General features: G+C 41.1%; 2 protein-coding genes across 2 annotated transcripts; one reads left to right on the top strand and one right to left on the bottom strand.

Annotated features, from left to right (window-relative positions):
* Positions 1-1,758: 1,758 nt before the first annotated feature.
* Positions 1,759-20,097, top strand: LOC134303045 (uncharacterized). The gene is made up of 8 exons (XM_062988303.1): positions 1,759-1,973; positions 13,503-13,636; positions 14,944-15,147; positions 17,041-18,086; positions 18,588-18,657; positions 18,745-18,919; positions 19,771-19,936; positions 20,065-20,097. The coding sequence occupies exons 1-7, from the start codon at positions 1,759-1,761 to the stop codon at positions 19,934-19,936; spliced, it is 2,010 nt and encodes a 669-aa protein (XP_062844373.1). The 3' UTR covers positions 20,065-20,097.
* A 3,634-nt stretch (positions 20,098-23,731) lies between these two features.
* Positions 23,732-24,475, bottom strand: LOC134303037 (GTPase IMAP family member 9-like). Its single transcript, XM_062988290.1, has one exon. It carries the CDS (start codon positions 24,473-24,475, stop codon positions 23,732-23,734), a length of 744 nt encoding a protein of 247 aa, XP_062844360.1.

Below are 24,475 nucleotides of genomic sequence, written 5' to 3'. Positions count from 1 at the left end.
TGCTTGTCTTCAGCAAACTGTTTGCGGGCTTTCTTGTGCGTCAGCTTCCTTCTGGGATGACGACCATGCAGACGGAGTTGATGCAGTGTGCGGCGTATGGTCTGAGCACTGACAGGCTGACCTCCCACGTCTTCAACCTCTGCAGCAATGCTGGCAGCTCTCATGTGTCTATTTTTTAAAGCCAACCTCTGGATATGACGCCGAACACGTGGACTCAACTTCTTTGGTCGACCCTGGCGAAGCCTGTTCCGAGTGGAACCTGTCCTGGAAAACTGCTGTATGACCTTGGCCACCATGCTGTAGCTCAGTTTCAGGGTGTTAGCAATCTTCTTATAGCCCAGGCCATCTTTGTGGAGAGCAACAATTCTATTTCTCACATCCTCAGAGAGTTCTTTGCCATGAGGTGCCATGTTGAATATCCAGTGGCCAGTATGAGAGAATTGTACCCAAAACACCAAATTTAACAGCCCTGCTCCCCATTTACACCTGGGACTTTGACACATGACACCAGGGAGGGACAATGACACATTTGGGCACAATTTGGACATGTTCACTGTGGGGTGTACTCACTTATGTTGCCAGCTATTTAGACATTAATGGCTGTGTGTTGAGTTATTTTCAGAAGACAGTAAATCTACACTGCTATACAAGCTGTACACTGACTACTCTAAGTTATATCCAAGTTTCATGTCTATAGTGTTGTCCCATGAAAAGATATAATGAAATATTTGCAGAAATGTGAGGGGTGTACTCACTTTTGTGATACACTGTATATATATATATATATATATATATATATATATATATATATACACACACAGTATATATGTTAATATCAGTGTATGCAGTGTATGTAGGCGGCACGGTGGTGACTATCCTTAGGTGGGGCGGTTCGGGTCCTTTATGTGTGGAGTTTGCATGTTCTCCCCGTGTCTGTGTGGGTTTCCTCCGGGACGTGTAAGTGAGGTGAACTAGAGACACTAAATAATTCATAGCTGTGTTTGATATTAAACCTGAACTGAAGAATCTTGTGTAATGAGTAACGACCGTTCCTGTCATGAATGTAACCAAAGTGTAAAACATGACGTTACAATCCTAATAAACAAACACTGTCTCAAATTTCCACCTGAATGTCACGAGGGGGCTCTCAGGCAAGACAGAAGGGCGGACACACACGCAGAGATGTGAACTAAAGCAAGGATATATTTATTAATGAAGACAAGTGCTATTTACATAGTAACATAAGCTAAACACTTGGTTAGTAACACAAGCTAAGCACATGGCTAGTAACACAAGCTAAGCACATGGCTAGAAACACAAACTAGAGACATGACTAGTAACATAGGCTAGAAACATGGCTAGTAACACAGGCTAGAAATATGGCTAGTAACACAGGCTAGGAACATGGCTAGTAACACAGGCTAGGAACAAACCTTAAAACAGTCCAAAACAATCCAAAGTAAAGCCAAATCAGAGCCAAAACAGCTCCCACTGTCTTTTCTCCAGCACACCTCTCATAAGGAGGCAGCTGGAGCTAATCAGTCCACATCAGGCCAATCAGAAAAGGGGTGTGGCAGGAGACAGTGTGTGCTCACGGACAGGGGGGCGTGGCACACAGGAGAACCACAGAGGGGCTGAAAATGTGACAGTACGCCCCCCTCTAAAGGCACGACTCCTGGCGTGGCCAAAAACCCAAACAAGGAGGTCCCGGGCCCTGAGGGGCAAATTCAAAGTCACTCAGAATGCCTTGAGGTAGGCATGACAAAGGCCCTGGCATGCAGGTTGCAGGCGGTAAACCAAAAGCGCCGCCGGGGGGGCGCCGACGAGAGAACATGGGCGCCGTCGGGGGGCGCCGACTCGGGAACAGGAGCGCCGTTGGGGGACGCCGACTCGGGAACATGGGCGCCGTCGGGGGGCGCCGACTCGGGAACAGGAGCACCGTCGCGGGACGCCGACTCGGGAACAGGAGCGCCGTCGGAGGACGCCGACTCGGGAACAGGAGCGCCGTCGGAGGACGCCGACTCGGGAACAGGAGCGCCGTCGGAGGACGCCGACTCGGGAACAGGAGCGCCGTCGGGGGGCGCCGACTCGGGAACAGGAGCACCGTCGCGGGACGCCGACTCGGGAACAGGAGCGCCGTCGGAGGACGCCGACTCGGGAACAGGAGCGCCGTCGGGGGACGCCGACTCGGGAACAGGAGCACCGTCGCGGGACGCCGACTCGGGAACAGGAGCGCCATCGGAGGACGCCGACTCGGGAACAGGAGCGCCGTCGGAGGACGCCAACTCGGGAACAGGAGCGCCGTCGGAGGACGCCGACTCGGGAACAGGAGCGCCGTCGGGGGACGCCATCTCTGGAACAGGAGCGCCGTCGGGGGGCGCCATCGAGGAAACAGGAGTCAGCTGCGTGGAGCCTGGCGAAGAGGCTTCTGGAGTCAGCTGCGTGGAGCCTGGCGAAGAGGCTTCTGGAGTCAGCTGCGTGGAGCCTGGCGAAGAGGCTTCTAGATTCAGCTGCGTGGAGCCTTGAGACATTGGAATCAACTGTGAGAACACTGGAGAGGCGTCCGGAATCAGCTGCTTGGACCCTGGATATGAGTCAGAAGTCAGCTGTTTGGACCCTGGAGACACTGGACTTAGCTGCGAAAACACTGGAGAGGCGTCCGGAATCAGCTGCTTGGACCCTGGAGGGGTATCCGGAATCAGCTGTGAAGACCCTTGAGAAACACCTTGAATCAGCTGCGAGGACCCTTGAGAGGCGTCTGGAATCAGCTGCGAAAACCCTTGAGAAACGTCCTGAAACAGCTGCTTGGAACCTGGAGAACCTGGTAGGTAGGTAGGTAGCTGGGATTTATTGCCACGTCAGCACGATTACGGCTATATACGTGGCATGTTGAGTTTTTGTTTCATATAAGGTTAAAAACGTTTGTAGAGGGCGGGGTGTGGCTTTGTACTCCCATCGTTTCTTTTATTATATAAGGTGTTCTAGTTTGACGTGTGTTAGGTAATTTTGTATTTTCCCTGGTGAGGTCTTTTCGAAGAGGTCTTTGATGTTGTCTGCACAGAAGTGTTGCTGTCTTTGTCGCTGCAGGCTAGGGCATTCAATAAGTATATGTTTAACTGTCAGGGTCATGTTGCAGTTCTGGCAGATAGGGGGTTCATCTCCTGTAAGTAGATGTTTATGTGTCAATTTGGTGTGTCCTATGCGCAATCTTGTGTGGATGGCTTGATGGTGTCGGTTCTCCATCCTGTAACCTATCGGTTTTATGTTAGGTTTGATTTCTTGTAGTTTGCTGTTGGTTTGACTGTCCCATTTCTCTTGCCATTTTGTGTTTATGAAGTCTTTTATTATTGGAAAGGTATCTGTGACTGGGATGGGGAGAAAGGTTATGTCCTTACTTCTGGCTGATCTGGCGATGTTATCCACTCTTTCGTTTCCCTGTATTCCACAGTGTCCTGGTATCCAACAGTATTTTATATTGTATTGTTTATCTTCCAGTTCCTTGTCTTTGATCACAATTTTGCTTATTATTGAGTTTTCTGTGTCCATAGAGTCCAGTGCCTGTAGGCAAGACTTTGAGTCACTGCATATAAGAAAGTCTTTGTGTTTCTCTTTCTGAATATATTCTAGGGCTATTAATATAGAGTAGGCTTCGGCTGTGAAAATGGAGCAGAATGTTGGGAGACGGATGCTGTGGTTGTGTGTTGCAGTAAAAAACGCCGCTGCGACGTGTGACTCTGTTTTGGATCCATCTGTATATATTGTTCTATGGTTTGGATGCTTTTCTCTTAGTTCAAGGTACTTTCCCTGATATTCCATTGGTTCTGTTCCTTTTTTCTTGTTTTCTGTGAGTGAAAGAATAACTTTTGGTTTTTGATGGTTCCACGGGGGGAGTGGCTCTTGGGATTTTGCAAGTGTATTTATGTTTATTTTTAGATCTTTCAAATCCTTCTTTATGCGGATTCCTAAGGGTTGTATGAAGTTGGGTTTCGCCTCGTACATATGTTGAAGCCTGTTTTCATAGATGGATTGATATGCCGGGTTTTGTTTGTTACAGTATGTTTTTATTGCATAATTTATAGCAATTTGTTGCCATCTCATGTGGATCGGTGGTTCGTTTGCTTCAATGCATAGGCTGTCTACTGGTGATGTCCTGTAGGCCCCCAGGGCCAGCCTTAGCCCTTGATGGTGGACTGTTTTCAGTGGTTGCCAGTAGGACTTTCTTGTTGCTCCATAAATGTGACATCCATAGTCCAGTCTAGATTGTATTATTGCTTTGTAGAGTTGCATCAGTATTGCACTCCCCACTTCGTATTTGCTAGTGTTCTCATTATGTTTAGACCTTTTTGACATTTGGTTTTCAGTTGTTGAATGTGGGATTTGAAGTTCAATTTATTGTCCATTATTATCCCAAGGAACTTGGCCTCCGTTTGTACCTTGATTTCGTCCCCATCGAGGTAGAGTGCTGGGTCCGGGTGCATTGACCTTAGTTGGCAGAAATGAATGCAGGTGGTTTTAGTTTTGGATATTTTAAAGCCGTTTTGGACGGTCCACTTCTGTATGTTATCTATGGCGCATTGTAGTTTCCGTTCAATTGCTGGCATGTATCTTCCTCTGTAGCTTATGCATAGATCATCTACGTAAAGACTGCACATGATGCTGGGGTCGATACCTTGTGTGATATTATTGATCTTGATGTTAAAGAGTGTTACTGATAGTATGCTACCCTGGGGGACTCCCATCTCTTGTATTGTTGGTTTTGAGAGAGAGTGATTTACCCGGACCCGAAAGCTTCTGTTTGTTAAAAAGTCTGATATTATTATAGGCAGTCTTCCTCGGAGGCCCATTTGGTGGATGTCTTCTAGTATTCCATGTCTCCAAGTTGTATCGTATGCCTTTTCCAAGTCGAATAAAACCGCCACTATATGCTGTTTATTTATGAAACCATTCCTGATGTAGGTCTCCATCCTTGTGATATGGTCCATGGTGCTTCTACCTTTCCTGAAGCCACTCTGTAGACGATTAATGAGGCCATTGTGTTCTAGGTGCCATACCAGGCGGTGATTAATCATTCTTTCCATCGTTTTGCAGATGCAGCGAGTCAAGGCTATTGGCCGGTAATTTCCAGGGTCGGTATGGTTTTTCCCAGGTTTGGGAATCGGGATCACTATTGCTTCTCTCCAGATGTGGGGTATTTTGCCTTCTGTCCAGATTCGATTTATGACTATGAGTAGGACTGTCAGTGATTTGTATGGTAGTTGTTTCAGAAATTGATAGTGGATGTTGTCTGGACCTGTGGCTGTGTCATGTGCTTTTTGAATTGCATTTTGAAGTTCTTCTATTGTAAACAGTTTGTTGTAGGGTTCGTCATTTTCTGATTTAAAGGAGGGAGATTTGTTTTCTCGGGCAGTACGAATCTTTTGGAATTCTGGCATGCAGTTTTCCATGGAGGAATTTTTCTCGAAACTCCTTGCTAATGCATTCACTATGTCCTCTTCAGAAAGTAGTTGTTTGCCTTTTTCCCACAGATGGTGTATTTGAGGTCTGTTTTCTCTATTGTACATGCTACGTACCATTTTCCAGACTGCACCTATTGACGCTTTGGATTTAAGGTTAGACACAAAATCTGTCCATGTTTTAGTTTTAGCCAGCCTTATGGTTCTGCGTGCTTGTGCCTGACTAATTTTAAATCTAGTGAGGTTTTCGGTTGTTGGGTGTTGGTTAAAAGTCCTGATGGCTTTTTTCCTGTGCTTGATGGCCATTTTGCATTCTTCCGTGAACCATGGGTTATGGTACTTCGATTTGTTTGCTTTGGATCGTGGTATTGTGTCTTTGGCTATTTCTGTCAGTGTTTCTGTGAACCACCTTACTGGAGCTGGTTCCTTGGATTCTAGTGTGTGGAGTCTTTCCTCGCACAGGATTTTAAATAGTATCCAGTTTGCTTTTTTTAAGTTCCATTTGGGGATGCCCTGTTGTTTCTTCAGTGATTTTAGAGATATTATTATCGGGAAGTGGTCGCTGCCACATGTGTCTTCCCAGATTTTTCAGTCAATGTATGGTAGTAGTTCTGGTGAGCTGAGGGTTAAGTCTATGGCTGTATATACTCCATGTCCTGGATTTAAATATGTGTTTGAGCCATCATTTAATAGACAGAGGTCTCTTGAGTTGATTAGTTCTTCAATTAACTTTCCTCTTTGTGTACTCTTTTTACTTCCCCAGATTGGATTGTGTGCATTAAAGTCCCCTACCAGGACGAAGGGAGGGGGAATTTGGTTTATCAGGGAGTTTACGTCTTGTTTTGTGACAATATCTCCTGGAGGAAGGTATATTGAGCAGATGGTTATTGGTCGTGATAGTGTCAGGCAGACCACTTTAGCTTGTATGCTTGTTTGGATTGGAACGAGACTATGGATAATGTTGTGTCGTATTAAGATGGCTGTGCCCCCAGACTGTCTAAGTTTTGCCAGCCCAGGTGAGCTGTATGTAGTGTAGCCTTTAAGGTCTTTGTAGCTTGCTTGTTTTAATTGTGTCTCTTGAAGGCAGATGGTTGCTGGGTTGAGGGTTGCCGCTAGTCGTTGTACTTCTGCGTAATTTGCTTTGAATCCTCTACAGTTCCACTGTATGACTAGTTCTTCATCTGTCATGTTGGGAGTATATGTACATTTTGTTTTGTTTTGGTCCTTGGTGATGGGCTCCGGGACCGTGATGTCATGGATTCTGACATCTCTATGTCTATTGGTGCACTTTCCTTGGATTTATTACTTCCTTGGCTTGATTTCTGTGATGTACTTGTTTTCTTTTTCTGTTTGTGTTCTGTGTCGGTCTCTGTTGCTTTAGTGTCCTGATTGTTCACTTTTGGTCTGGGGTTGATTATTTCTTTTGTTTTTGTGAGTGGATGTGCTTTCTCGCCACTTATCCATGTGAGGTCTGTCTGGGTCCCTTGGTTTACTGTGGCTTTGAGTGCTGCTGCGTAGGATTTAATGGGTTTGAATGCGGGTTGGTTTTCGACCATCTGTCTTGCTTCCGGGTATGTGATCTTTTTACTATGTTTCAACTTTTGGATTTCTTTTTCCCGTATCCATGTAGGGCATTCTTTCGATGATGCATTATGTTGCCCCTGGCAGTTTGTGCATTTTGGAGTGTTTTCACATCCTGGTCCATGTTCTGCCTCCCCACAGTTACTGCAAATAGCATTGCTTCTACAATTTGCTGCCCCATGTCCATACCTTTGGCATTTGAAGCATCTTAAGGGGTTTGGTATATACATGTCCACTTTCACCTTTAGATATCCAATATCGATCTTTTCTGAGGGTTGTGGTCTGTTAAAGGTTAGGATGTAGGTGTTTGTTCGTATAGTTTGGTCTTGTTTTTTGAGTATTATTCTTTTAACATTTATTATACCTTGATGCGTCAGTTCAGCTGTAATTTCAGCTTCTTCCATTTCTGCTAGTTCTCTTGTTCGGATTACACCCTTGCTGATGTTGAGGTATGGGTGTGGAGTTGCTTTGATTTTAATTCCTGCAATTTCTTTTGCTCTGAGTAGATTTTCCATTTGAATTTTCTTGGTGCATTCTATTAAGATTTGCCCGGACCTTAGTTTCTTCACATTCTTGACGGTTCCTGCTATGCCCAATGTGCCTTTGTTTATGGCAAATGGGGAGAGTCTTGTCAAAGGAGGGTCTGTTTTTCCGGATTCCAACAGGACAAATCGCTGCCAACTGTCACTTGTTTCAGAAAGCAATTCTGAACTTCTTTGATCTAAGTCGTTTTCTATCATCTTTCTCTTTGTGGTGTGTTTATCCATAGTGTCGTTTTTAAGATTCGTCGTCCCTACTCCCCACCCTCCATGGAGCCCTACTAGGGGGTACATAGAGCCGCGGACTTCCAGCGGATGTGTACCAGGGATATAGAGACGGTATACTCGAGTAGACTCTAGATAGTAATTCGCTACTCGATTGACCCTTCAGCCGACGCCTTCTGGGGCTCATGGATTACCTGACAAAATGTCCGGAGTCTCCCAGGGCAAGTCTCGACCAGCCAATTGATCAGAGTGGGCCACTCTGACTGCCTGTCTATGTGAAGTAGGAGCCAAAGTACTGTGTTGGGTTCCGGTAGCCACAGCCACCAGTTCCCTCAAGCACCAGGATCTCTTCCTCCACAGACACAGGTCGCACCTCACGGCAAACAAGGCGTCCCATTTATTCGCCTCTTACGAAAAGCAAGGGAGTGCTGAGAACCTATTCTATTCCGGGATTCTCACGGAAGGGGAAAAGACGATTCGAATAAGTCTCTTATAAACTTTTTTTTACAGCAAGTGTCATTAAGAATAAATACATTATAATACTGTAAACATATTTAGAAAAAATTGGCTGTAATTTTTTATTATTACAGTATATACCTGGCAACTTGGTTGCCAATTAAAGACTGTAAAATATTAACTGATCTAGTACAGGAAAATTACAGCAACTATCTGTTATCTTACTTTATTAGAGCTCTGGTCTGAGAAATGTTTTAGACAAATTACTACATGAATTATGCACATCTACAAATAACAAACCATACAAGAGCTTATGTTTCATGAAGAATTTTTAATATCAAAATAATATATGCAATTTGTGCTTCATTTATTGCCAGATTCTAACAGAATCAATAAAGTACAATATAAAATATATTGATTTAAATACCTGGCAGTAACAAGAAAGGCTATGTTAAATGTTACAAACTCTTAAGTTTACCAATAGCATTTGGAAAAATCTAACTCTAATACATAATCTAAACAACTTTAGTCTTGATCAGTGGTCAACAACCCTGATCCCAGATATACCTTTCTGTGTTTAGATTCAAAGGACATCTAATGAATCCTGACTGTAGATACGGACAGGAACTGAAAGGCAGAACTCCAGGAACAGGATTGGTGTTCACTAGTCTGGACTCTAGACAAAGGCTGGCATTATCTTAAACCAGTTACATTAAATAACATTTTGTCTATTTGTATCAGTAAGTTAAATTAAATACATTTTGCTGCAGACCAGAAAGAAAATATATGTAGATACACTGATAAGCTTTAACATTAAAACCACCTCCTTGTTTCTACACTCACTGTCCATGTTATCAGCTCCACTTACCATATAGAATCACTTTGTAGTTCTACAATTACTGACTGTAGTCCATATATTTTTCTACATACTTTTTTTTAGCCCCCTTTCACCCTGTGAGTGGATCAGACACAGCAGCGCTGCTGGAGTTTTTAAATACTGTGTCCACTCTATTAGACACGCCTACCTAGTCGGTCCACCTTGTAGATGTAAAGTCAGAGACGATCGCTCATCTATTGCTGCTGTTTGAGTCGCTCATCTTCTAGACCTTCATCAGTGGTCACAGGACGCCGCCCACGGGGAGCTGTTGGCTGGATATTTTTGGTTGGTGGACGATTCTCAGTCCAGCAGTGACAATGAGGTGTTTAAAAACTCCAGCATCGCTGCTGTGTCTGATCCACTCATACCAGCACAACACACACTAACACACCACCACCATGTCAGTGTCACTGCAGTGCTGAGAATGATCCACCACCTAAATAATACCTGCTCTGTGGTGGTCCTGGGAGAGTCCTGACAATTGAAGAAAAACATGAGAGGAGCTAACAAAGCATGCAGAGAAACAGATAGACTACAGTCAGTAATTGTATAACTACAAAGTGCTTCTATATGGTAAGTGGAGCTGATAAAATGGACAGTGTGTGTAGAAACTGATCGGTGTATTATATGGATTTTGACCAGGGATGTCCCCTTTTGTATAAGACTATACTTGAGAAGACATATACTGGACTTCAGTGTCAAAATTAAAACTACAGGAGGAACTTTTTAAAAGCACTTAAGCTAGGAAAAAGCTTGAAAAAATATTTAATTTTACATTAGAAACAAACTGGCATCACTTAAACCAACTACCTTTAACAATGCAGATACCTAGAATAAGCACACACTGGACTTTAGTATCAACATTTAAATAACAACTTTTGTAAAGCCATATATACTTTTAAAATGCATATAAAATGTAGGCCACAGAAACAAGTGTAACTCCAAACTCACTTAACACACAGTCATTCTACATTCTAAAACCCTAAACATAGCATGGAAAACGAATTTTTGTGCGTTCAATCAGTTTTTATACTTTTGGCAAAATGCCGTTTGCTCATGACGTGACACGTACCCCTAGTTTCTGACTGATCTAATCAATTTTCCTGGTTTTCGCTGAGCTGTCTTTTTGCCAGATCTTGGGGAGGGGGGGGGGGGTGTTCAGCTGAGCGCAGCAGTTTCAGAGAGCAGGATGTGCCGAAAACAGAGAAGTTTTATACTCTCCCAACCCCCTATATGGAGTTGTTCTGTGTTACAGGGATTTTTATTAAGCACAATTCCCCCTTTGGATGCAATCTATTGCATCCACACCAATTGCTTTAAGTGAAGAGCCAGAACTCAAAATGTTATACAATCACTAAGCAATACCTGAGGCCAAGGTTCGAGGCACAATCATAGGCCTATATGTAATAATATTGTGTGCAATGCCTAAATCTCTAAATTCGAATGAAGTTGGTAACATTTTCTTAATAGCAATTACAAAGAGTGACTTCATAGTGAAATATCAATCCCCCATTATTAAACAAGCCGCAGTTTTTTTTTTTTTTTCTTTTTTTCTCTGATGCAGGGCTATGATAATCAGTCCTTCTGTTCAGTTGTTATCTTCTTCAGGCTGCCCATCCCGGTTTCGTCTTCCCAGGATTCTCCAACCCTGGGCTTAGGTCATGCAACACCTGGAAGTCATTTCATCAGCTTATGCGTCTGTGCCTGCCTTAGGTTGTCCTGGATTCTGTCAGGATCTTACCCGTCTTTGGCTAACCAGTCCTCTCTAGCTGGTAATTGATGGACAAATGATTTTACTGATACCCTTGCATCATGTTGCTGGTAAATTTACTGGCTTGTAATCATCATTTGAGGCATCGTTGCAGCAGAAATAATATAAAATTCATGTCAAACACTCAAAATTCCAGTGTAACTTAAACCAAATCATACTAAACTATGCTACATGTGCCTATGTGTATGTAATTATTTCTACTTTATCATAATTCTATCAAATGGACCTATATGTATATGTATCGTTGTTATGCAAGCTAAATGTATGGAAATAACACACAACAAATTATTAGGTTCAGACATTCAGTCATTTCAGTCATTATTGGTTTTGGCGGTTTCTTGTCCCCCTTTAGATGGTATCAGTCCTCCTTACTTGTTTTAACCTGTAATCATAACACAGTACACACTGTTAGACATTTCTGTAATTTCTACAGTTATTAACCACATACCACACAGTAAAATACTGTAAATAGTTTTTACAGTACATAACAGTATTTTCCACTGCATCATGACAATTTTGCCTGATGCCAAATACTGAATACAGAGACTTACTGTATTTTTTACATTGAGGTAAATTACTGTAATTACCTCTCGCGCCAAATGAGTTTTGAACTGACGTTGTTTGCCTAACGGTTCAGCTTCGGAACCACCACAAGTTTTACGGGAAGGAGTTCAGGGGCGCACACAGAAACAGCAGCTCGGCTATAATTCTATGTGCTGACCCTTCAATAGGATTTTTCCAGCAAAAATAAAGGTAAAAAGTAATAATAACACAATAAATTAACACTAGTCACGGCAAGGGCAAAGTTTAAGTAAATTCACGACACGACAGCGCTAGCATAGTAGCTAATTTCTCTCATGCTGTTTATAAAATCCGTCAGAGGTTAACATTAGCTAAGTTAACGCTAATAATTGGAAAAATAATAAGAAATAATTCAAATGTTAAAACAGTGACATGAACACTGGCTTTTTAAAACTATTAAGCTATTGTTGGATGGTCACCTTTCTAAATTTAATATTAGCATGCAGTAAATTTTGTTCATGATTTGAAAATGCTAAAATAGTGATAATGGTGACTGTTCTACAAGAGCTTATGCACTGTTAATTCATCATATGGGGTTGACATTTAAGTGTATAAATATTCACATTTAGAAGGCATGACACCATGTGATTTTCAAGACATAACAAAAAGGTATTTTTTCTGTTTACAGCAGTTGCACAGAGTTGCATGGAATTCAGGCACGGTTAGGGGAAACGACAGCGGTAAATGGAAAGGTTGATAGCATAAGAACTACTTGTACAAGAGTGTTGCTTTTATTAGTATAGATAATGTGCTGGATATACATGTACATGATGGCAAATATTCCATAGATACAATTGTCCTCCAGAGAGTGTTAACAAGATGTATAGATGTAAGGTTTGTGGCCACTGCACTGCCGATTTTAAAACGTTTTGTGCTCATGTGAAAAGCCATCGAAACTTGGCCAACTACAGGTTTTCATGTGGCATAGAACAGTGTCCAAGCAATTTCAGGACATTTTCTGCTTTAAAGTCCCACATGCACAGAAATCACATATCTTCTGTGTCACAGAAAAAAAAAAACAGGTATCAGCTTAGTGGTAACCACAAATGTAGTGTTCAAGGGTGTGATTATGTGGCTGATAATTTTTCCTTGCTCTGCATTCATTTAAGACTACACATACGGAATGGCAAGAAAGTCAACTGTCCTTTTGAGGGATGCTGAAAATATTTTAGAGTGAGGTCATCCTTTGCCACACACATATCTAGAAAACACAGACAGTCAACTGCAATGCAACCACATGCACCACAAGATACTGACATTCAAATTCACAACCCACAAGTCGAAGATGAGCCTGCCTGTTCATCTCTTTACAGTGATGGAACAAATGCAGATTTTAACCCTGACACATTTCTAAAGAACTTGGCTTTGTTTTATTTAAAAATGCAAGCCAAACTACTTTTGCCAGCCACAACAATACAGTCAATTATTGATGAGTTTCAAGAGGTCCATAGCAGTGGAATGAAGCAGGTGTTTGAAAAAGTAGAGCAGAAGCTGATAGCGTTAAACATTCCCAAGGATGAAATACAGAACATAGTCAAAGAGCTTGAACAAGAGGATCTTTTGACTATTCACAATAAGGGTGCTTTAAGATCAGACAGAACGAGGAAAACATATTTCAAAGAAAAATTTGATTATGTTGCACCTGCTCAGATGTACCTAGGAACAGACAAAATTGGTAAAGAACGCTTTTGTCAGTATGTCCCACTAAAGGACACACTCTCTGCTTTGTTTAGGCAATCCGCTGTGAGAGCCCAGTATTCACAATCAAAAATACATTTCCACAGGGATATGGTTTTAAATGACGTTAGTGATAGCAGAAACATAAAAACAAATGTCATTTTAGGGGAATCACCCTCTTCTGTATCAGTTATTCTGTACCAGGATTCATTTGAAGTGACAAATCCCCTAGGCTCTGGCAAAAAGAAACATAAAATCATGGCCATGTACATGACACTTGGGGAAATATTGCCACATAACCGTTCAACTGTTGACCCAACCCAACTTGTTTTGCTTTGCAGAGAGCAGGATTTTAAGTCTTTTGGTCAAGACAAAGTATTTGCCTCTCTTATTGCTGACCTAAAAGACTTAGAGGATTCGGGATTTCAGCTGGAGGATGGCAGCAACCTGAGGGCTTCACTGATTGCCATATGTGGTGATAATCTTGGTTCCCACTGTATTGGTGGATTTACTGAAAATTTCAGTACTAGCAAAAACTTTTGTAGGTACTGCTTGATTGACAGGGAGACATTTGCCAAATCACCCCTTGCATTTGGCCCAAAAAGAACACCTGCAAATTATAATGCAAGTGTTCAACAACTGACCTCTGACAATGATATAATAGATGGAATCAAGTTTGATTCAAATTTCAATTCACTGAAGTCATTTCATGTCTGCTCTGGTCTTCCTCCATGTCTTGGGCATGATCTTTTTGAGGGAATAGTAGCCAGAGATTTGGCCCTGTACATTGAATATTTGGTAAAATCTGAAAAGCATTTCACCTATGACCAGATAAATCGGGCAATCTCACAGACAAAACTTTTAGGCAATGATTATCGCAATCAACCATGTGAGATAAAGGAAAATGCTAAACAGCTCAGTGGTTCGGCAGTGCAGAATTGGTGCCTTTTACGTCTTTTACCAGTCTATGTCAGCAGGTGGATTAAATGTCCTCTTGAAAGTGAGGTTTGGCTGTTGTGCCTTAAACTAAAGGAAATAGTTGAATTAATCTGTGCTCCAAAAATTCATGTGAATGAGGTTGCCTATCTGAAAGTGTTGCTAGAGGAATATATGTATTTGCGCAAAAGCATGTTCCCTGACCACTCTCTCAAACCAAAGCATCACTACTTGTTGCATTATCCTGACCTTATCCTTAAATTTGGACCACTGATACGCTTGTGGACACTGAGGTTTGAGAGCAAGCACTCCTATTTCAAGGAATGTGCCCGGAAACTTCACAATTTTTTGCACTTAAGTAAAACTCTGGCAGAAAGACACCAGCTTCTGCAGTCATACTTAGGTAGTGGTCAGTTGTTTCCACCTCCCATCCAGGTTGCTGGTGAAGCAAATGAAATTGATGAACAATCATACAACAGGGATCTACAGAGTGTGCTTAAGTCATCTGATATTGATAAACACAAAACTTTAGAGGTTTCAGCAGTGGTATACAAAGGGACAAAGTACACCAAAGGCCTTGTTGTTGTTCTAGAGCACACTGGTGACACTTTGATCTTTGGGAAAATATCACTTATCCTCATTGATGATAAACAGGTGCATTTTGTTGTTTTGGTACACCACTCAGTCTTCTTAATTGATCTTGGAGTCTACTACCTGTGTAAGTCAGAAAGTAAATATGTGTATATTAATGCAGATAGTCTGCAGGACTATTATCCACTGCCAGTGTACAATGTCATGGACCTCCCTGTTGTTTGCTTGCACCATTCAGTGTGTTCTTCATTTTAGGTATGGATGTCGAATGCATTCAGGAAATTCAGAGAGCCCTACCTGAACTGGACCATGAGAAGTTGATGGTTGTTGTTGAATACCTTTCATCAGTGGTTGGAGTCACAAAGAAAGAGGACCTAGCCTATGTTGAGAAGGATGACTTGCAGCATCATTTGACCCCAATACAGTGTCGTAAAGTCATCCAGACTTTTAAACAAAAAGGTTAGAAATATAAGTGTAAAAGAATGTGATGATGGATATTGTAAGAGTCATCTGCCTAAATGCAGTTTGAGACACAAAAGTTTTAAAATGGTTTTATGATTGGTTTATAATGTCACTACTAGGTTTCCATGTGGTCAGTGTAGTCGTATTGCAAAATAGCTCAAAGCATACCAGTTATTTTATTGGCAGCATGTACAGTGTATCACAAAAGTGAGTACACCCCTCACATTTCTGCAGATATTTAAGTATATCTTTTCATGGGACAACACTGACAAAATGACACTTTGACACAATGAAAAGTAGTCTGTGTGCTGCTTATATAACAGTGTAAATTTATTCTTCCCTCAAAATAACTCAATATACAGCCATTAATGTCTAAACCACCGGCAACAAAAGTGAGTACACCCCTTAGTGAAAGTTCCTGAAGTGTCAATATTTTGTGTGGCCACCATTATTTCCCAGAACTGCCTTAACTCTCCTGGGCATGGAGTTTACCAGAGCTTCACAAGTTGCCACTGGAATGCTTTTCCACTCCTCCATGACGACATCACGGAGCTGGCGGATATTCGAGACTTTGCGCTCCTCAACTTTCCGCTTGAGGATGCCCCAAAGATGTTCTATTGGGTTTAGGTCTGGAGACATGCTTGGCCAGTCCATCACCTTTACCCTCAGCCTCTTCAATAAAGCAGTGGTCGTCTTAGAGGTGTGTTTGGGGTCATTATCATGCTGAAACACTGCCCTGCGACCCAGTTTCCGGAGGGAGGGGATCATGCTCTGCTTCAGTATTTCACAGTACATATTGGAGTTCATGTGTCCCTCAATAAAATGTAACTCCCCAACACCTGCTGCACTCATGCAGCCCCAGACCATGGCATTCCCACCACCATGCTTGACTGTAGGCATGACACACTTATCTTTGTACTCCTCACCTGATTGCCGCCACACATGCTTGAGACCATCTGAACCAAACAAATTAATCTTGGTCTCATCAGACCATAGGACATGGTTCCAGTAATCCATGTCCTTTGTTGACATGTCTTCAGCAAACTGTTTGCGGGCTTTCTTGTGTAGAGACTTCAGAAAAGGCTTCCTTCTGGGGTGACAGCCATGCAGACCAATTTGATGTAGTGTGCGGCGTATGGTCTGAGCACTGACAGGCTGACCCCCCACCTTTTCAATCTCTGCAGCAATGCTGACAGCACTCCTGCGCCTATCTTTCAAAGACAGCAGTTGGATGTGACGCTGAGCACGTGCACTCAGCTTCTTTGGACGACCAACGCGAGGTCTGTTCTGAGTGGACCCTGCTCTTTTAAAACGCTGGATGATCTTGGCCACTGTGCTGCAGCTCAGTTTCAGGGTGTTGGCAATCTTCTTGTAGCCTTGGCCATCTTCATGTAGCGCAACAATTCGTCTTTTAAGATCCTCAGAGAGTTCTTTGCCATGAGGTTCCATGTTGGAACTTTCAGTGACCAGTATGAGAGAGTGTGAGAGCTGTACTACTAAATTGAACACACCTGCTCCCTATGCACACCTGAGACCTAGTAACACTAACAAATCACATGACATTTTGGAGGAAAAATGACAAGCAATGCTCAATTTGGACATTTAGGGGTGTAGTCTCTTAGGGGTGTACTCACTTTTGTTGCCGGTGGTTTAGACATTAATGGCTGTATATTGAGTTATTTTGAGGGAAGAATAAATTTACACTGTTATATAAGCTGCACACAGACTACTTTTCATTGTGTCAAAGTGTCATTTTGTCAGTGTTGTCCCATGAAAAGATATACTTAAATATCTGCAGAAATGTGAGGGGTGTACTCACTTTTGTGATACACTGTATATACTGTAAATAACCAAAACCTGTAAATATGTTTTGTTTCCTTGAATTTAAAGATCTGAATGATCGAGACACTGGTTACAGCAGTATATCTGAACAGGCAGGGTCCCTCTCTTCCTTGGACATATTAATGACAGATGGACATGTCCAAACATCAAATCCTACATTACCTCACTATCCTGGATCCTCTTTTATAAAAACACAGAACTCATGGCTTAGCCAGTTAGAAATTCCTTGGGACAAGATGCCTGCTTCTCTCACACTGGCTGTATCAAGAGGGGAGAGAGCTAACCCTGCAGATAGAAGAGCCATGGTGAGAACTGTGGTGAGTGCCATGCAGAATCACTGTCCAAACCCAAACAGGGCTGCCTGTGCAGAGGTAGCAAAAGAGATTGTGTCAAAATATCCTTTGACCTTCGCAGACACAACAGAGGAAGGAGAACAATTGGGAATAGGTTACTATTCACTTGTTAATCAGCTTAAGGCAAGAGTTGAACATGTCAACCGCTACAATGTAAGTGACAGAATACGTAAACCAAGGACATGTTCAGAAACGGGTGATGGTAGCGCTTCCACTAAAACAGTGCGGTGCAAGGTAGACAGCTACGGCTGCATAAACTGGCAGCCAAAATGTCTCCCAGAAGGAGAGACAGCTGACTCTTTAGAAAACAGAAGAAAAACTATGGTAGCCATATTTCAGTCTGCTGGGCCCAGAGCTGTAGACATGCTAGACATTGATAAATCAATGAGTTTGACATATATTTATCAACGGCACATGATAAACACTTCCCCTCCTCCCAGTATCTCTGAGATTGAAGAACAGTGGCCTTTCATCTTTACAAAAAGAGGACTCTGTTCACATTTCAAAACTCTCACAGGAATTGATATCTGTGATCGACTTGCCGACGCTCTGCAAACCAAGGGGAAGAGGATCATTAACTTCTTTCTAAGACAGATACAGAACAGAGACATTCAAAGTCTTCTGCATGACATTGACAGCGACACGACAGCCATGCAACACAACCGGACTGGTATCGCAGTGATGCTTCTTATGCTGAAACACTTCCTTGAAAAAGAAGACTTCATCTTCATTTTGATAGAGGTAAGTAGGCAAATAGTCCTGTAAATCTGATTAAACATCTTCTTCTTCTTCTTTCGGCTTTTTCCCTTTTTCAGGGGTCGCCACAGCGAGTCATCCTCATGATCGCTCATTGATTTGGCATAGTTTTTACGCCGGATGCCCTTCCTGACACGACCCTCCCTAATTTATCCGGGCTTGGGACCGGCACTACAATGCACTAGTGCATCTAGCGGCTAGGTATCTATAGGACAATTCAGTGTTTCCAATTAACCTGGTGGCATGTTTTTGGACTGTGGGAGGAAACCGGAGTACCCGGGGGAAACCCACGCGGACACGGGGAGAACATGCAAACTCCGCACAGAAAGGACCCGGACCGCCCCACCTGGGGATTGAACCCAGGACCTTCTTGTTGTGAGGCGACAGTGCTACCCACTAAGCCACCGTGCCGCCCCCTGTAAATCTGATTAAACATAAACTAAGTAAATTTTAACGTAGTATAACCCCATGCTTTGTGTTTTAAAGACATGTGCAACATCAATGTCCATCCAGAAAGACATGAATCTACCAGCTACACCGAGACTGATCATGCTTGGTAAGAGGAAGCTTTCTATCTTGAGAAAGGTTTGTATGTAACATTTAGACTATTACTTTTAAATGTGCAATTTTTTTTATCTGTTAGGGAACACATTTCTCACTGCAACAAAGTGGATGGTCAGCATTGAGGGAAAAGTGGCCTTTGTTTTGGAAGAGCACTTGGGTTTTACAGACGCCTTGTCTGTGTTTTTTGGATGCTTTTATGTTTTCAACATAGAGTACCAGGAATCTGCGTGTGCAACACTGGAATTCATACAAAGGTAAGTACATAGCTTATTTTTCTCCAAACATTGGCGTTTGCTAAGTTTGGCACGCATTTCATTATTAGTTTACATGAGTCACAAGGGATGTACTTTTTCACTTACTCTGAGCTATAGTTTGCCATGAATTTTGATCTTCTGAAATAAAGGGTATTCATCACTAATACTTTTGCTGCCAAGTTTGCCAATTGGATGAGCTGTGACATTCAAGTGACATTCAGTTTACATTAATTGAAATTGAGTTCTGGGTGAAATTACCATTTAGGCTCAATCATCAAACCATTCAGCCTCAATCACCAAACTATAGTCCAACACACCAAATTAGAGGGACTGTGAGGCCATGGTTTGGTGAATGAGGCTGAATGGGTGCTGTGCATCTACTGTAACATTGGTGTTTTTTAAAATAAAACCATTTATGCAAAAATGATTATTTCAAAAAGAGTTACTGCAATATAATACATATGTAATACATTAATTTGTAAGGGATAATTGTCGCCAAGGTGTCCCGTTACACAAAAATATTGGACAATGCTTATCCTGCTTATACCCTAGTTGTTATACATTTGTTTAGGCAAGCATGTTAGTCGACAAAGGAAACATTTGGTTCAGTTTAAAAAGAAACTAACCTGTTTAGTACTACTTTTGTTTGTCATGGCCAAGGTTAATTTTGGTTAGTTTGCTTGGGTACAATTGATCCCAATGTTGTTAAGCATAAATGCTGTAGCTTTCTAGCTGTTTCTACCAGCCAGTCAAAAAAGTGTATTTCTTATGAGTATATACAGTAATTAATTGAATCATAATATTGATCATGTATTGAGTGTTTTTCTCCATTGCTTTTATCTTGTCTAAAGATTCTTTGTAAGAATAAATCCTGATGAAGGAACAAAATGCACTGCTAGAACTGGGGTCAGTCGTAAGACAGGAGAGATGGTGAAGAGGAAGGTTGCAGTAATTAACAACAGAGTATCATCTTTCCTTCGCCAGCTAACCGAGTTCGAGTGGAAGAACTTGGATTAGGTAAGTAGTACTGTATAGTATATGGTCAGTTTCTGCAACCCCAAATCAGAAAAAGTGGGATGGTGTGGAAAATGCATATAAAAAACACAGTGTTCCTTACATTTACTTTGTCTTTTATTTCATTGCAGACAGGATGAATCTGAGATATTTCATGTTTTGTCTGATCAACTTCATGTCATTTGTTAATAAACATCCATTTTTGCATTTCATGTTTTTCTGTAATATGAATTAATGTTAAGTTAATGCACATTGTGTGAATGTGTTGTTTTAAATGCATTTTAAAAGTTGCATGCATTAAAGTATGTTTTTATTAAAATGTTTTTAAGGAAATTCTGTATTTTAAACATTTGCAGTGATTTAAATAAACAATTTGATATGTTGCAATAATTGTCTGTGTGGATTAAATAGTAGTATTGTGTAAGATATAAGTAAAATAAGTACTATTTACAAGTTTTAAGAGGTTTTAAAATTTTAAATAATAAGAATTTAACAAATAATTACAGTACTGTACAGTTAACCTAAGTTTTTACTGTGGTGTTACTGTAAAATGCAATTACAGTAACATCAAGTTACTGTAAAAGTAAAATACAGTTATGGTACTGTAAATTTGAATTACGGTAACTTACTGGCAACAGTGTTGCCAGTAAGTTACCGTAAAAACCCTTTGAAATGTCTAACAGTGCAGTACACACATGATACACACAGACATACAACATTTACACCCAGTACTCCTCATCTTCTTCCTTGTCATTTGGACTGTTGGGTCCAGTTTTGTCAGACTGGACAAGAAGGATGGTTTCCTTAGAATTCCCTTCTCCACCTGCACCTTTTTGAATCACAGCATTTATGAATTTTACCATCAGTGCCTTGATACATGGCACACAACAACAACCACAAACTATTAGTAATGCCAATCCTACACACACTGCCATGCCCAATTGAGTAATTGCACCCTTCCAGGACCCAAAGAATTGTTCTATCCATTTTGTGAATGGGTTATCTATTCCAGAGTTCTCCTTCCATTCCTTGGATAAGGCCTTCAACCCCTCCAAGGCTCTGGAAACAGTTCCGTCTGGTGCAGTGTTGTTAGGTATAAAGGTACAACAGGTGGCCCCAATCATGTGGCAGACACCTCCTTTGTCTGCTAGTAGCATATCCAATGCCATTCTATTTTGGATAGTCATTAATGAGGTTTTGTCCAATTGATCCCTAAGTCCTTTCCCTGCCTGAACAGTGAAGTTTACAAAACGTTGTTGGTTATAGTAAAGATAATTTATCCAATCTACATTCTTATTGATAGTTGCCCACCAAAAGAATACACTTTCAAACCCTGCTGCAATTTGATTTCTGGCCTTAAACTCATCTGGAACTCCTCTAGGAACGCCAATGCCATCAATCCAGACTGTTTTATCAAAAGAACCGCCAGGCTTCACTTCTCTAGTCATACGATGGTTTGTGAAGTCATTCTTATTAAATCCAATATCATTTATGGTTACCGTTTCCTGACACCAACCCTCAGGAAAGGTTCCTCTGTCCATGCCACCACTAGAGTTTGATGAAAAACAGGTGTATTTGCTCTTGTATACTCTAATATTAGTAGGTGTGGGTTGTGAGGTTACTGAATGTGCATTTGACATTCCACTACAGTTGCCTTTTGGATCATTGAACAGATTGATTAGGCATGCCCAGTTCTGATTGTCATAAGCTTGCACTGGATGAGTGGCTAAATTTTGTTTAGCATGTTGTGTTTTTTTTAATTGGAAAGACCACTTTACTTCAGTTAAAAGTTAACAAATTGGTTTATTACAAATTGTAGGAAAATCAAGGGTACAACTGCTTGGCCGAGGACTCCTTTTTACCTAATATCAGGTACATGCAAAAAAAGAAGCCCCGATTGTCTCTCCATACACACTTATATAGTCCCCTTATCTATGCCGGGGGTGTGCTCACATTCTTACACATTCTTTGTTCTCAAACTGATTTCATCAAGCCTTAATCAAAGAAGAAAAGATAGAGAAAGATATCCCATATTTGTCATATATACATATACAGGTGTACAGTACAATTAAATTCTTTCTTCGCGTATCCCAGCTGGTGTTGGAAGCTGGGGTAAGAGTGCAGGGTCAGCCATCATACGGCGCCCCTGGAGCAGACAGGGTTAAGGGCCTTGCTCAAGGACCCAACAGTGGCTACATAGCAGAGCCTGGATTTGAACTGCCAGATCTTTAGTTTTATAAAAGTACTAAACGTTTCGTATTTTCATAAACTTGGTCACACTATTGGTGCATTTCAAAAGAGAAATGGATGTTTATACTTACAAAGCTCTCTGTTACTTGTCTGAACGGCTGATAGACGCGGTGAAAAACTTACGAGGCAGCAGTAAATCCTCGGAATTTTGCGTTTTTACAGCAGGCAAAATAACCTATATAGCCTGTTTTTTGCTCATATTTTACTGCGAAATATACAGCTGACAGTTGTAAGCACATTTTGACCCAAAATGCTTTGTGTTTTATTTTACGTTTGTAATTTACTGTAGGATTTTACTGTAAAAACTACAGCAATTTGTTAAAGTGTAAAGTTACCAGACTGAACTGGTGTGTTGTGGTAATTCCTCCAGCAGGTGTTTGTTTCACATTCTAAATTAAATAAATGATCTGTTCAAGTCATGACCTGCTTTAATAGCACAACCAGTTCAGTTCAGCTACTTTGACCGCACCCATCAAAACACAGAGGTGACACTGTCTACAGTCAAGCAGGTTTTAGATCATCATAAGCCCACAAGCTGCTGTGCAAGAATAATCAGAGACTTCAGGTGGGATTGTGGTGGATCTGCTTCCACCAAAGGCTTCTTTCTTACATGACAAACTCTTAAGTTGTTGATGAACTGAGGCTTAACTACTGAAAATAACAACCATGTTCCTACAGCTTCTGGTTTATAGGAAATCTTTTATTGTAGTTTTTAAATTACATTTTACAAACCTGACAAATTCTCTCCTGATTGTTTGGAAATGTAAGAAATAATACAATGCTAACTAGCCAGTTTTACTGTTTTCATTGCTGATGAGCTAACGTTTGTGAACATTATCACATTTGGAACCACTGTTATGCCAGATGCCCTTCCTGATGCAACTCTCCATATTTTTATTTGGGATTGGAACAAGTTAATCTTCTACTTTACCGCTGTACCACCCAAGCTCCACCGTTTCAGTCAAATACAGAATCACATTAAATGTACTTTCATAACTAACTGTAATAATTACAGCTTTCACCAGTTTTATTAACTCTGCACACAGCAATACTCACATATAATAAACTTATTTATTAAAACAGTACAACATTATGATTTTAAATTTAATATGATTTCCTTTTGTAGATATAAAATACAGTTATAATGATTTTAAACTGTATACAACAGGAAACAAGTAGAAACAATAATACAGAAATAACAATATACAACATGGTAGTTGTAGCTCAGTGATTAAAATATTTTGACCAGAAGGTCACTGATTCAATCCCACCACTACCAAGTTTTGGGCCCCTGAGTAGGGCCCTTAACCCTCAATTGCTTGAATTGTATTTACTCAAAACTTGATTGAGCTCTGTTAATATAACAATGATTTACTTTTACAATGACTGATCATGTTGTTTTACAGATCTTTATATTAATCAAATATTTATGAATAATAACCAAAACAACCCTCTGTTCCCACCACCAGATCCAGTTGCACCAAATCCACCTACTGCTCATGATCCCACTGAAGCAGCACCATGGACTTCTTCCTACATAAATCCCAGTTACCGCCTAAATAATTCCATTATCAGTGCCACAAACCTTTCAAAAACAGTTACTGGCAGTGTCACTACAACAGCTAAAACACTAGCTGCAAATAAAAAGAATTCCTTGTGTTTCTCCCTGAATTTCTCCCAGGTTGAGCCCTGTGCTTCCTCATACATCTCATTAGTGTAGAACCTTCCTTCATTCTGCTGCACCATCCTGTTTATCTTCTGCAGAAGTTCAGTGACCTGCTGTCTGTTCTGTGGATCTTTATTATTAAAGATGTGAAATCTTCCTCCACACTGAGCTAACACCCTTCTGAGATGTTTATTTGTGTTTCTATTTATTTCTTCCTCCCCGAAACCCTCAGCATCAGTAAACAAAATGATCATGTGGCTAATAATATTCTTACCAAAAACCTTCTGTAAGCTTTTAATTATTTCTACTTCCTGTTGTGTAAATCGATCAAATTTGAAAACCAGAATGAAAGCATGAACTCCTGGTTGTGAGAGATAAACACTCCTGCCCAACTGCATCGCTATTTTATCTTGAGGTTCTTTTGTGTCAAATAATCCTGGTGTATCAATCACACGTATTAACTTTCCTCCTATCACAGCTTCTTTACATTCACTGTGTTCTGTTACAGAATCTAAAGATCGTTCTGATCTAAATGCATCATTTCTATCCAGGATGGTGTTTCCTGTTGCACTTTTCCCAACACCAGTTTTCCCCAGCAGCACGATCTTCCGTTCCTCCTGGTTCAT

The sequence above is a fragment of the Trichomycterus rosablanca genome, chromosome 2 (genome assembly GCF_030014385.1).
Source record: "Trichomycterus rosablanca isolate fTriRos1 chromosome 2, fTriRos1.hap1, whole genome shotgun sequence".
NCBI classification, from domain to species: Eukaryota; Metazoa; Chordata; class Actinopteri; order Siluriformes; family Trichomycteridae; genus Trichomycterus; species Trichomycterus rosablanca.
This window is presented reverse-complemented; position numbering and strand designations above follow the sequence as displayed.

What these genes read in the sequence shown, in the direction of transcription:
- LOC134303045 (XM_062988303.1), top strand. Translation starts at nt 1,759, where the DNA reads ATGACAAAGGCCCTGGCATGCAGGTTGCAGGCGGTAAACCAAAAGCGC. An exon ending in TTCACTGATTGCCATATGTG is followed by an intron (nt 13,637 to 14,943) that starts GTGATAATCTTG and finishes TCTTCATTTTAG; the next exon opens with GTATGGATGTCGAATGCATT. An exon ending in ACCGAGACTGATCATGCTTG is followed by an intron (nt 18,658 to 18,744) that starts GTAAGAGGAAGC and finishes TTTATCTGTTAG; the next exon opens with GGAACACATTTCTCACTGCA.
- LOC134303037 (XM_062988290.1), bottom strand. Translation starts at nt 24,475, where the DNA reads ATGAACCAGGAGGAACGGAAGATCGTGCTGCTGGGGAAAACTGGTGTT.